At 34.7% G+C, this 14,143-nt stretch overlaps 1 protein-coding gene across 1 annotated transcript in view; it reads right to left on the bottom strand.

Annotated features, from left to right (window-relative positions):
- LOC138705158 (telomerase reverse transcriptase-like) overlaps positions 1-14,143 on the bottom strand; it is a 75,782-nt gene that overhangs the window by 44,959 nt on the left and 16,680 nt on the right. The window contains exon 3 of the mRNA XM_069833824.1: positions 4,981-6,647. Within this exon, the coding sequence (XP_069689925.1) occupies positions 4,981-6,642 (1,662 nt within the window). The 5' untranslated portion in view covers positions 6,643-6,647. The remainder of the gene's footprint in view (positions 1-4,980; positions 6,648-14,143) is intronic.

Below are 14,143 nucleotides of genomic sequence, written 5' to 3'. Positions count from 1 at the left end.
TCTTATGATTTATTTATTTATTTTATTTATTTATTCACTTATTTGTTAAAAAAAATAGTCCTTAATTGCAGAATAAAATTCCTCTTCCTCAAAAACGCTTTTTATAATTGAGAAACCCTTGTATTTTTTTTAGTGGCATTTAAACAATGTGAAGTAATCAGTAATGCGAATCTAATTCATAGCGAAGTGTTTTCAGTGTCAATTGAAAGTATTATCAAATAATACGAGTTTTCAAAACAAGTCAAAAATAAATTTTAACCATAAAATTCGTGTGTAAGTAATAATTAATTTCTCTGACACAAACAGTTTTGGAGATGCTTTGTGTATACTATTTCATTTATCACTTCGTCTTATGCAAGAAACAAAATTGTAAATAAAAAATCTTTATCACCAATTCTGATTATACAGGGTGTTTAAAAAATACGGGGCATAATTTCAGGTATGTATTTCCCACATGTAGACAATCAAAATAGTTCATTACAACATGTGTCCGGAAATGCTTTATTTCCGAGTTATGGCCTTCACAACATTGAAATTCACCGGAACGTTTTTCTTTCTGCAGGTCGTTGCCGTCAAAGGAGACATTAAGAGGGCACTCTGACAGTTCATTCCGAGACGAAGGTTACATTCAGTGTTGTGTAGGCGTTAGACTGTGCGACATGTATTCAAGTATTCAAATCAAGAGCTGGCAGAGATACACTTCATGCACGGTAAGGCGGATGGCAATGCTGCGCTGGCTCGTCGTTTGTACCAGCAGAGGTACCCACAGCAACAATGTCCAGATCGGAAGACATTTGTACGTCTCCATTACCGTCTGTGCGAGTATGGAAAATTTAACTCTCCTGGTTTGGGAAGGGGACGACCAAGATCTACAACTCCTGAAGTACAGGAGGAGATTCTGGAGGCTGTGAACATGACTCCATCTATCAGCACACGAAGGGTAGCGTTGCAAGTCAATGTTCCTCATACGACTGTCTGGAGACTGTTGAAAGAGTATCAATTGTATCCTTATCATTTGCAACGTGTACAGGCCCTGTCACCAGCAGATTACCCTGCTCGAGTTAGGTTCTGTCAGTGGTTCTTGCAGCAGTGTGGTGTAAATCCGAACTTTCCTGCCTTAGTATTATTTACAGATGAAGCACAGTTCACACGAGATGGCATAACAAATTTCCACAATCAGCATGTATGGGCGTATGAAAACCCACGTGCAACTGTTCCATCTTATCACCAGGTGCGGTTCTCCCTCAACATGTGGGCCGGTATCATTGGTGATTGATTAGTTGGACCCCATGTACTTGTAAACAGACTTACAGGGCAGGCATACACAAACTTCCTGGAAAACACCATACCTCATGTTTTAGAAGACACTCCACTGATCAATCGTCAACACATTCACTTCTTGCATGATGGCGCTCCTGCACACTTGTCGTACGGCTCGCAGGTACTTGGATCGAAGGTTTCCTGATCGATGGATAGGTAGAGGTGGCCCAATTGCTTGGCCTCCACGCTCACCTGATCTGAACCCTCTCGATTTCTACTTGTGGGGCCATTTAAAATCATTGGTTTATTCGTCTCCGGTACCTGATTTGGAATCCCTTCGGAATCGAATTGTGGCATGTTCTGAGGACATACGCAATACTCGTGGAGTTTGGGATCGTGTTCGCAGGTCAATGAGACATCGATGTGAGGTCTGTATTCAAGCAGGAGGTGGACATTTTGAACATCTTCTGTAATGACGACCTGCGGAAAGAAAAACGTTCCAGTGAATTTCAATGTTGTGAAGCCATAATTCGGGAAATGAAGCATTTCCGGACACATGTTGTAATGAACTATTTTGATTGTCTACATGTTGGAAATACATACCTGAAATTATGCCCCGTATTTTTTAAACACCCTGTATACAGCAGGGGTTGGGAGCTTATATTGAAGGGGAAACATAGTGGTAATCTTACTCCACTTTTTTGTTCGTGTACACAACACTAAGTCAATGAACGTCTGCTCGACTTCAATACAGTCACAGTCTGCATCAGTGGCTTAGCATTATTATCTGAAAAGTTAATGACATTAAATACGGCTAATGGAACAATATCTTTATTATCCGTACTTTCATCTAGGGCCAAGGAGTACCACTTCATAGTTCGTACTTTATTCATAATTGTGCCTCGACATCAGAATTAAGTACAACTATTCTGGTAAGGTGACAGACTGATGCACTTGAACTGTTTGACTGTGTTAGGGCAAACATCTTTTGCAGCTAAAACTAAACAGTCTAACATTCTCCCCTATTGCAAATGGTTTCATTCTATCTGCAATATATTTTGAAATGAGATAGCTGGCAAGAACCAATTTTTGTGCTGTGATTTGTTCACTATCTTATGCAATTTTTCAGTGTTTTTCCTTTTTACACTTTCTAACAACTACTTTTTCTCGTCCCTTATAATAGATAAATTATGTTGATACAAAATTGTATAGAATTACATTACGCTAATCATTGAATTATTAGTAAACAATCATTTGACACAGCTAAATATTAACTGATAAATTAATTCCGTAATTTATTACATGTTTATTGTATTAGAGTTACAATAATTCTACAGAAATTACATTTCATAAATAATACCTGAAATTATATTTTTTCCATACTTCTTGGTATGCTTTGTATTGAAGTGTCATCTGATATTAAAATGTGCAATAAAGCGAATTGATACACAGTATATCAAACAAAATGCTTTTTCATTTTTTTTTTCAACACAAAAATAATCTAATTTCCATTCCTTATGGAAAGAATATTTTCTCTTTGGCTGTCCCATACTCCTTAGGTAACGTAGTACATCACTGATTGCTTCAAAACTATGTAATGTTACGTAAAAGTGCACATAGTGGGGTGAGTTTGAGAGAGTGGTAGAAGGGGTAACGGACGTAACTTTATGCACTCATTGAGTGCCAGCTCGCGATCGCTGATATAGAGTGAACCCTAAGTAACGTCATTAATTTCAGGGGGTTATTCTTTGAAATATCTCAAATAAAAAAGTTTAATACAATTTCGCTCATTTATGCTTACTTTTCGAGATAAAAATTGTTTTGTATGAAATATTTCAAAGTGTGTTTTGGGAAAGCCACTGATTAAATTCCGAATATGCACAGTCAATTTACGAGAGCAGTATATTGTGATAATAAATGATTGAAAGAATTTTAATTTTGTCCTTTAAATGTGCAGAAATTTTATCCAAACAAATAGAACTTTTTGTTCTGCAAAGAAATTTTACAATGTTACATTTTGTTTGGATCAAATTTCTGCACATTTAAAGGACAAAACTAAAATTCTTTCAATCATTTATTATCACAATACACTGCTCTCTTAAATTGACTGAACATATTCGGAATTTAATCAATGGCTTCCCAAAACATGCTATGAAATGTTTCGTATAAAACCATTTTTATCTCAAAAAGGAAGCAAAACCGAGCAAAATAAATTGTATTAACCTTTTCTGTTTGAAATATCTCAAAGAAAACCCCCTGAAATTAATGACATTACTTATGTTTCACCCTGTATAACTATTTTATGTTAAGGCTGGTTCACAATAAACCGGGAATGGAAACGACAAGGAGAACGGGAACGGAAATAATGTTAAAATAAATGTATTTAAATAGTTAATTGTGAATGCTCTCATTTAAATACATTTGTTTTAACATTATTTCCGTTCTCCTTGTTTCCGTTCCCGGTTTATTGTGAACCAGCCTTTATTCTCTTAAATATTCATTTTCGTAAAAACTTCTACCGGTATCTATTTCTTTTGAAGCATCACAATACTGTCTCTCTATACTGTACTTTAAGTAGTAAGAAAGTAATATAGTTCGTACAATTTTCTCGTGTACAGTTCGGTAACTTCTTTGAATGCCCACTAAACAGTTTTATGATTTACTACACAAACAGCTCTGACCATCCTCCCATTCACATGCAGCATGGTTGCCTCATTCCTAACGATCCTCAACTACTCAATGACTGCTACTTCAGTTTATTCATAGATGTGACAACTAGCCCTCCATGTGGAGGTGAAGGGAAGATGTCAGTTTTTCTGAACGAGAGTTGTGATTGGTTATTAACAGGCAAAGACAAGATTTCTGTCACAGTTGTTGTTTAGTCAACTATCTGAAGAAAGGTCTGAACCTCACAAGTGCTACCAACAAGGCACACTTATGAGGCAACTAAGCCAAGAGATAATGGCGTAGTGTGGCCAGTTCCTTTCCTCCTTCATTGCAAACATCGCCAACCAGCTATATATTACACTAATCAGACTTCAAATGCATACAAACAATTTGTTCTTCCTCTGACACATACCGTCAAGTGAGATGTACTGCCTGGTAATAGATATACAAAAGAAATTTACTTATTTATGACAACCAATTAATAAGAGGTGATAGAGGGTCAGTTGGCAAAGTCTTTTCTGTGAATAAAGAAACTGAACAAACTTTATATATGATCATATATTGGTAACACTTAAAGTTGCGATCTATGCTTAATAAATAACATGCCTAACATTCAAAAGAACCATTTTATGAGGTCAGTTGAACCGAGGTGAAGGGATGGGTAGATAGAAAAGAGCTGACGAGAGAAGATGAGGTATAAGATCAGATCAGATGAGATAGGTGTTGTACGATATGAGAAATGAGATAGAGGCGAGATGATGTAAAATTAAATAAGATATGAGATAAGGTGATTCAAGTGAGGTAAGGTGAAGTGGAGTTGAGGTAGAATAAGGCATGATGAGGTGGGGCAAGGAGAAATGAGGTAAAAATGAGAGATGAAACGAGATGAGATAAAGTAAGGAGAAGTGAAGTGTGCTGAGGCTGGATGAAGTGAAATATGATGTGGTGAGGAAAGGTAAGGTGAAGAAAAGTAAAATAGACTGGTTAAGGTAAGGAATTCAGCAATACTATAAGACATTTTATTAAATTCTTCCATAAATGTAGCACTCTTACCTTAGCCAAGATATTTTCCTTCACTTCGTGACTAGATACTGGCCTCAACCATTTGATTGTATTTGTCTTGATGCCCTGCATCAGAGAACCAAGTCTGAAGAACTGGTTTCTTCCACTACCAACAAGCCGACAGCACCACTTAGCAATCACTCTTGCATTCCTCTTACAACCAAACAATTCTAAGGGAAACACCATTCTCACAATCTTCTTGACGAAATGTGCTACTACTACGTGATCCACAGAGTTGTTTTTGCTCTTCTTCTGCCTGTCTGTCTTTAATAAATTAGAAGTTTCTGGTTGATTTTTTGCTGATTTCTTACAATGCAATTGAACTCTCATATCCTTGGAACAACCAGCCTGAACACTGACATTTTCAGGCATGTTGTATGATGTCTCATGCAGAGATTGGTTGTTTACAGTTTCTGAATCTTTACTTTCAATGCACACAGGCCTAGTTGAATTTTCTGATTCAATATCTATCACTGTTGGATATTCTGCCTGACCAGTTGAATTTTCTGATTCAATATTTATCGCTGTTGAATGTTCTCCCTGAACACAATGCAATTTTGAATTGTCACATTTTTTATCAAATTTACATCTTTTTCTATCTTGATTTCCTTCAAAATTCATTATCTTCCTCTTCATTCCGGTCTGAAATGGTGGAGAGTCTTCTGTTAAATCTACAACCTCGATTTCGTCACTAGATGAACTTAAAATAATTGTGTCATCACTTCTATGGCTTTGTGACTGCTTTTTGAATGATTTCTTTACAGGTTTTGTGTTGTCAAAACTTACATTGATATGATGATTCAATAAATAGGAGTAAGATGAATGTTTCCTGTGATTTTTTAAAAACTGAAGCAGCAAAAGCTTCAAATCTGCCAACTTATGTGTTTCCACAGGTACTTTCTTACCAACATCTGTTGAAAGAATTGCTGTCAACAATTTATTTGTTCCCTCTGCAGTTGCAGGAGTAGTGGCGAGTACATGAGAGGAAGGCCACTTCTCATTAGTAGTGCGTGAAAACAGCATTCGTTGTGTGTTAAAGGTTAGTGTCTCCCTATAACCTCTCTTATGACCTGTACGGTTGACTGTGTCAATTGTTCTTTTTTTCTTCTTGCCTCTTCTAGTTTTCTTTTGTGGTTTATCAGACTCTGATGTTTTATCATGTTCCTCTTCATGCAAAACACATTTTGAAGCAAGTACATTAGAAAAATTATCTTTAGTCTTACTCTGCTCACGTTTAATGTATCGAGTTTTCCTAAAAAGGGAAAGCATTCTATTTTGATCTAATGGCTGCAAGACATTTTGTAAATCAACTTCACATAATACAGCCTTCTGAAACAGGAACAAAATCAATGAGGAACCAATTATTTTATAAAGTCTGTGCCACTCATCTTTCCGAAGTAACTGCATGATTTTATCATCCTCATTAATATGCAAACCATTCTTCAATTTATTAGCTTCCACAATATCCTTAATGTCTTGCCATGATAAAGTCCTGTGCTTCAAATTTTGTACATCTTGAGGGACGTAACAAACAACCAAATTTCCACATTTTTTAATTGTTTCCTTTTGATTTTCCGTAACATGTGGTATTTGTGCCTCCAAAAATGTCAACAATGGTTTCATAGCGAACTGTGATATTTCCATGGCCGCCATGTCTCCTGTAAAACATAAAAAATATTGTTTGTGTAAGTCACAAAATGGATTTTTGTTTTATGATAGAAACAATTATTTCATGGACCAGAAACCATTAAATGCTACTATGCATTGTAACCCACAATACACAGTGTATGCAATTATAGTAAAACTTGTGCAAGGCAGAAACTTGTACAATGAGAACAAATTCTCTAGTCCTGGCGGATAGAATAGGTATTACAGACCTAGTGTTATTTATTTTGTACAATGCAAAACATATCCAACGTGGAAATGGAAAGCAATATTTTAGGCCTTTATGAAAAGTTATATAGGCCTATATAGTCTAATGCAGAAAAAAATATTAAAAATTAATGTACCGGTACTGTATTTTTATAAAGCTTACATTTTGTGTTTGCTCTGACAATTAATCTCAGTCAGAGAGTCACTGTGCTGGCAAATACATTCCCACCACAAGAAAACAAAGAACAAGGTATAGTATCTACCTCTATATTGTATTGAGAGAAGGGCAGATATGGAAATTGTCGATTGTATTCCTTCTGATAACAACACTGGGCATGACTTTCCTGTGTTTTCTCAGAAAATGGTAAAAGAAAATTAAGAAGCAAGTACAGAAACTACACATCATTGGTGACTCAAAATATGCAATATACCCACAATGGAACATTTTAAATGTGCAAATATGTAGTTTATTGAAATGGTGTGCAATAATAATAATAATAATAATAATAATAATAATAATTATTATTATTATTATTATTATTATTATTATTATTATTATTATTATTATTATTATTATTATTGCAGCAGCAATAGTAGTAATTATTATTATATATGTATATCAGTATCACGTACTTCAGCCAGCATTACTAAACATCACTTATAAACAAAACTTAATAATTTCATACAATGTTCTTAAAACTTGTGCAATTGTGTATAATGTGGAAACTTATCCAATTTATAAAATAAATTTGGTCCTTGTGATTCTGCTTTGAACAAGTTTTACTGTAGTACCACACAGCCTATGTCTTGTTTGATGACAAGTGATTACTTTATGTGGATTTTATTTTAATTTTGGAGAGGGTGGATAGTGTTCCTTCAGCACTGCAACCTCATATTTACCTAGTGTGCTGACCCACTGAGACGAAAAAATGAGATGAGTAATCTCAATGAGTGGAACTAATACCGATATACTGCTACACTATAATGCAGTTTTTAATAACCATTAGATCGAAAGATCAACTCCAGAGAGACAAGTCAAGTCTCCTCCAGATGCTCCTGATCTGCATCAATCCACCAATTTGGGCATTACATTGAAAGATGTGAATGACGTACCATTTTCCATTATCATTACTAAAGCTCATATACTACACTGCACCATGCTTTTTAATGAGGTTACATGATATTATAGACAAAAAGGTAAGGTGAAATAGAGATGGTTGATGGAGAGAAATTTGTGAAGTTGAGGTAATCGAGAAGACTCTGAGAAAAACAGTAATCCCCTGATCTTTTTCACTGCAAGAATTATTTCACTGGGTGTGTTAGCTCAGGCGCTTGTGTTTGAGACTCATATTTAGGAGATGCTGGGTTCAAGCCTTGGAGCCGATCAACCTGATTGAGATTTTTTCGTGGTTCCCTTAATCTGTATTATATTATGAGGACTGGCGCAAAAGTCACGACAACTATTTTTTTTCAAAGATAAGGGTTGATATCGCAAAATATCATATGTCGCAAGGAAGTTGTGCAGTCATAGTGTGTGTCCACAACACAACATGACTCTGTGCTTGTCTGTAATAGAACAGAGAGTAATGTTAAATCAGTTGTCAGTGTAGCGCCATACAGGATGGATGTAACCCGTGTTGAACAATGCTCGTATATCAAAATAGTGGTTCTCTGTGAAAGGAATGCCAGAGAATGCCACAGAGTTGGTAGAAGCTGTCGGGAATGCCCTTCCATACCGGACAGTCACGAGGAGGGTAGCTATTTTGAGGACCTATAGAACAGGTATGTGTGTTGCAATGATTCTGGCACAGGAACCCTGTAATGTTATGGCAACGACCATAATAAACATGAGGAGCAAAATGTTGGCATGTTGTTAATGTCCGTACATTTCATTCATTCCTTGTTCTTTCATCTGTATATTTCACATTTTTCACCCATGCTCGAATTCTCACAAAAAAAATATAGTTGCTCCAACCCTCGTATATATTTCCAGTAATAAAGGCAAATGCCGGGTTGGTACTCAAGTTCCACGAAATCAGATCCATAACCCTCCGACAGTAGTATATTTCAGTAATCCACCATCGTAATAGTTGCAACATTGTAAACAAGATAGTGTTTGTCAAGAGAGAGTTTAAATGTCCGGCTCAGACATAGATAGTGCTTTGATGGGGGTTTAAGTGTTCAGCCAGTGCTGTGGATGTTGTGACGGTAAGAGAGCACTCCAGGTCGGGGTGTCAGATGTCTCTGGGTTAGAGAGAATAGAGAATGCCCGACTTCAGACAAAAATGATATCACTTCCATAGTAAAGTCACGACATCACCATTGTACTCAAGTTCTTTCTCAATAGCCATGGCCCGCTCATGGAATTCGTTGCTGCTGGAAATCAGGGGTAGTCTTAGTCCTCAGTCATTTAAAATTAGGATGTTTAGAAATATTTTAAATGCACAGAATTAGTTTTTTTAAGTATAATTTTTATTTATTATTATTATTATTTTACACAGTCATTACTTTATTTTTCCATTAACACTAATATCTAGGTAATTGTCACTGTCTTAATGTAACACGTGCTGTGCTGATCATACTAATTATACTATTCCTTTAGTTGAGAGATTATTTTCATATGTATTAATTCTTTTTTTTTTAAGTTAATATTTGTATACTAGAATATATTTTCCTGTTTGTGATTATGTATTCAGTCTTTTTTTTTATTATATATATATATATATATATATATATATATATATATTTTATTATTATTATTATTATTTTAAAGTTAATACTGATTGTGTATATGTATTCAATCTCTCTTTTTACTTTATTCTGTTTATTATTATTTTTAAGTTAATATTTGTATACCGGTATGTATTTTTCTGTATGTGATTTGATCCTGGCTGAATGGAAGAGAAGGCCTGATGGCCTTAACTCTGCCAGGGAAAATAAAGCTATTATTATTATTATTATTATTATTATTATTATTATTATTATTATTATTATTGTAGTTGTTAAAACAACTATAAATAAAGCATATTAAAAAAAATAATAATAATTTCAGTGAATATTAAAGATCGAACAACGGACCTACGTCTACAGAATGATAAGCCAATATTCTAGATAGCGCTACCAGAGGAACCATTTCTCAAGCAGATATTTACATCGGCAATGTTAGCCTAGATGATGTATTTTATAGCAGGCTAATTGTGTTTAAGTTCATGACATTGAATAGCATGCAAATATCAAGTTCTGCCACAAGTTAGAAAAAAATAGTCAAAATTCCCAAAATACTCCAGTGTGGCAACATTTCACAGTAAAATCCCTTGTAACCGGCACCCACATAACTGGCAATACCAAAACAATGGCACTTTTGACTGGGCCAAAAAGAATAAGTTTAAATCTACCATACTGAAACAGTCTGGGCCGTCAGTTTTGCCACATAAGGAAGTTCGCACAAACTCTCATTTTCAGTGAATATTCGAACAGATACCTGTTTTTTTTAAAGATGGGACATGACGTTACTACTGTGATCGGAAAAACAACTGAATGTCACATAGCATGGTAAGTCTATTGCTATGGTAACAACGGTTAATTTGCCAAAGTTACAGTTCCCACATGGTGAATGCTCAATAGCTCTCTTGGAGACATTTATTGTCCACACAATATTAGCATTGATACATTTCGTCTTTCATTCTCTGTCGGTTTTTGTATTTTTTTTTTACCTTTGCGTCAATTGTCAATAAACGTCTTGACATAAACCATCTAAAGTCAATTTCTAGCTCCCATCAGTTGAACATAAAATAATTCAATACATTTCATTTGCTTTACAGCCAGTTAAATGTCATTTCATTGGAGGTAGTTCTAGTCTGGTGTGATTTTGACAAAAATAATAAGTATCTGCGTGTAATGAATAAAGTACCATAGTGAAAACAAAATTTTTTCCAATTCAAGTTCAAATTTATTACCCTATAGAAATGTCCACAAAAAATTAAGTAGTCATTATAAAAAGTTTTAAAGTCTCTAGAACCGCTCCTGTTACTACATGTAAGTATTTATATAAAGTATCAATACCAAATATCAAAAGTAACAAAACTACAATTTGAAAATTAACTTTTCTAAATATAGGATAAGAAAATTTGTTAATGATATTGGAAATGTCTATTTTAAGCACAAGTTCATGTTCAGTGCTCATTAGAGATTAGAGTGAGATTATTCAATCTACTTTAACTCATGTGTTCCTTTGTTCATTTTTAATCCTTTTCAATTTTTAAAATTAGTGTTCTCCACTGCAATTGGTAACCAAGACGAGACTCTAAAAAACTGTCAGTTATCAAACAATACAAGGTCTTGTATAGCATCAAAAGAAGCAAGATCAGTTTTCAGTAGGCCTAGTTCAGTAAATGGTACCAATTCTTCACCAGACATTCTGGATATAATATCATAAAATTTGATTACTATTTACACTCTCTTCAGGTGTAAATGACTGTAAATTATGAAGGAATCCAAATACACTATTCACCTTATAAAAAGATAGATATATAATTTTCCAAACCGCAAGCTAAGATTATATGTACACAGTTTATGTTAGAAAAACTAAATAGTGGTATCAACAAATACTAGTGAACAACTACAAATTTATGTGATTGTGACTATGAGCACATATGAATCACACAACCACCAATTAGGAATTGTACTCTTAAAAGGCTCTCATTAATGCTTGTTAAAACTAATTTCAATTGGGATATATAAATTAAACCTTGGAGTTTGCAAAACCAATGAAGACACAACAACTGCACATGACATAGCAAGGAGTAAACACAAACATGTAACCCACAATATGGAACCACGACGAAAAGCCAGGCTGACCGCATTGTTTAAGGCACAAATGGGACACAAAGCATGGAATGACATCAATGCTAGATTTGTAACACCATCATACTTAGGCAGGGCTGATCATATTATGAAGTTTAAATGCAGAAAACATGGAACAGATGTGGCAAAATTTTCCTTTGTAAACTGCACAATAGCAGAATGGAATAGCTTACCTGTGGCAATCTTTCAGGGTGGTCCTCTCAAAACCAATACATTTAAGGAAAGGTTGAGAAGATTAGGCTGAGAATTAATAGTAATGTATGTGCAGTGTAATTATCTAAGTTGTGTCATGTAATTAATTAAGTTATGTAATTAAGGTGACTTGTAATTACTTAAGTTGACAATAGTTGGGTTTAATAGAAATACTTGTAAGTTAGGTTTATTTTTGCTTATAGTAGGCGTTATTTATAGCAATAGTTTTTATTTAAGTCCTAGGTTTATTGCATTTATTTATTTATAGTTAGAATTAATGGCTCAACTGCAGTATATGTCTCGCTATGCTATAACATCTGAAGGAGTGCCAACATACTTCTTGCGCTTTTTGTGTTACCAATCTTAACTCATCTGCCTCCACTGTAACGAAAGTTGTTACTTATGCCAATCTTCCTCTCGATAAAAACCCAGTGCAAGTCGAGCAGAGAGTACAAGACGAGCAAAGAGTATAAAAGACTGCTGTCTTATTACAAAGATTGTGTTTGTAGTAGAGACGGTTCATCTATGGAACCGCCAATATAGGAACCAATTAAGGCCGAGTTCGAGCCCCGAAAATATATAATTCATTATTATAGGTATAAAAAAATTACAGAAAAAGTAAAAAAAAAAAACATGTACCGCAATGTTCAACTTCCGCGAAATTACAGTCTGTAGTTTGGACTCAGTGACGGCATTCTTTCCTGAGTTCAAACACTGAAAATGTATAATTCTTTCTTAGAGGCATAAAAAATTGCAGGAAAAATCTAAAAATTAATTTTATCTATGTTATTTTATTGCTGTAATTATTGTTGTGTTATTGTATATTATATATCACTGACACCGAGTGTATACCCTATTGCAGTGTGCACACACACATACATACATACATACAATTCTCTCAACATGTAAATAATAAAGTTGTCAGATTATTAGAATACCCTGGGATGCATTTTCATCAGACAGCTTACAAGAGTCTGTATTTTTTGTTTACTTTTCAATTTATTTATTTAATTTTTTTTACTTTATATTGAGAGCCCTCAAACCCAGTGGGGCCTGCACCATACAATGTCTGGTGTTAATCTAGCACTGAGTAGAAGCTAAAGCAGCTGAAAAGCAAGCTACAGTAGAGCCCCAATTATCCATCACTCTATTAACTGATCGGTAATTACCCAATTGTTTTTCTTTTATTCTTTTTTTTTTTTTTTTGCTGAAAAAAAAATAATGTAGTACTGTACAGTATCTTACATTAGTATATATTTTTTCTAGAGTAACTTTTACCCTTACATAGTATTGCTGCCACTACTGTCAATAGAAACAACTATGGGTGTTTTCCCAACTTATAAAATAGTCACTATCTGCTTTCAAAGTAATGACACCAAGAACTTTCGCACAATTTACAGCAATCCTATGCACCATTCAGTCCTTGTCCTACTGTTCCAGTGGCAGTACTGTGTAACTTATATCGATGAATAGCTCTGCCATCTTCTTCAGTCCCTGAAGAAGATGGCAGAGCTAGTCATCGAAAGCTTGGAAGCAACAATCCAACTCACCTGGCTGAGAACCCGAGAAGAATTATTTCAAAGTGTATAAAGTATGTAAATCCACAACATGAGACCTGTACTATTCCTATCTTTCTGCATATAGCCATCACAACGAATTTCCTTGGCCCTTAAAAACCCATCGTTAACAACCAGACTAGCATGTTAAACAAAACATCATGCAGGAAATTACGAAACTATATATGTATTATGCACTTAATTTATGAAAATATTTTATGTTACAGATTATCAGATTGTTTTGATTAACAGTTTTCATCCCCTCCATTACCACGGATAATAGAGGTTCTACTGTATTTAGTCAATTTCGAAAAACATTTACAGGACTGTTCTCAGTAATTAAACCAACTCTGACAGGGCACACTGTAGTCAGGGAGGTTACTTTAAGGATGAATGTGCATAAGTTACAACTATATCATCAGTGTCCATAATTGCTTGTATGTAAAAGGTTTCCATCATTGAAAGCAACCAGAATCTGCCAAATTTCTTTCAGTATAGTGCCACTTTAACACAAAGCATGAACTCGAGAACTTAGTAACAGTCCAATCAGCAGTAGGTACCTACCTTAAGATTCAACCATGAATATCTGTTTATGTTATATTCTTTCGTATTGTATTCTAAAGATGAGCAATAGAGCTCTACTGTATTTTATAATAGGGCCTACAATGTTT

This window comes from Periplaneta americana, chromosome 8 (assembly GCF_040183065.1).
Source record: "Periplaneta americana isolate PAMFEO1 chromosome 8, P.americana_PAMFEO1_priV1, whole genome shotgun sequence".
NCBI classification, from domain to species: Eukaryota; Metazoa; Arthropoda; class Insecta; order Blattodea; family Blattidae; genus Periplaneta; species Periplaneta americana.
Note: the sequence above shows the minus strand (reverse complement) of the source record. Positions and strands in the feature narration are given on the sequence as shown.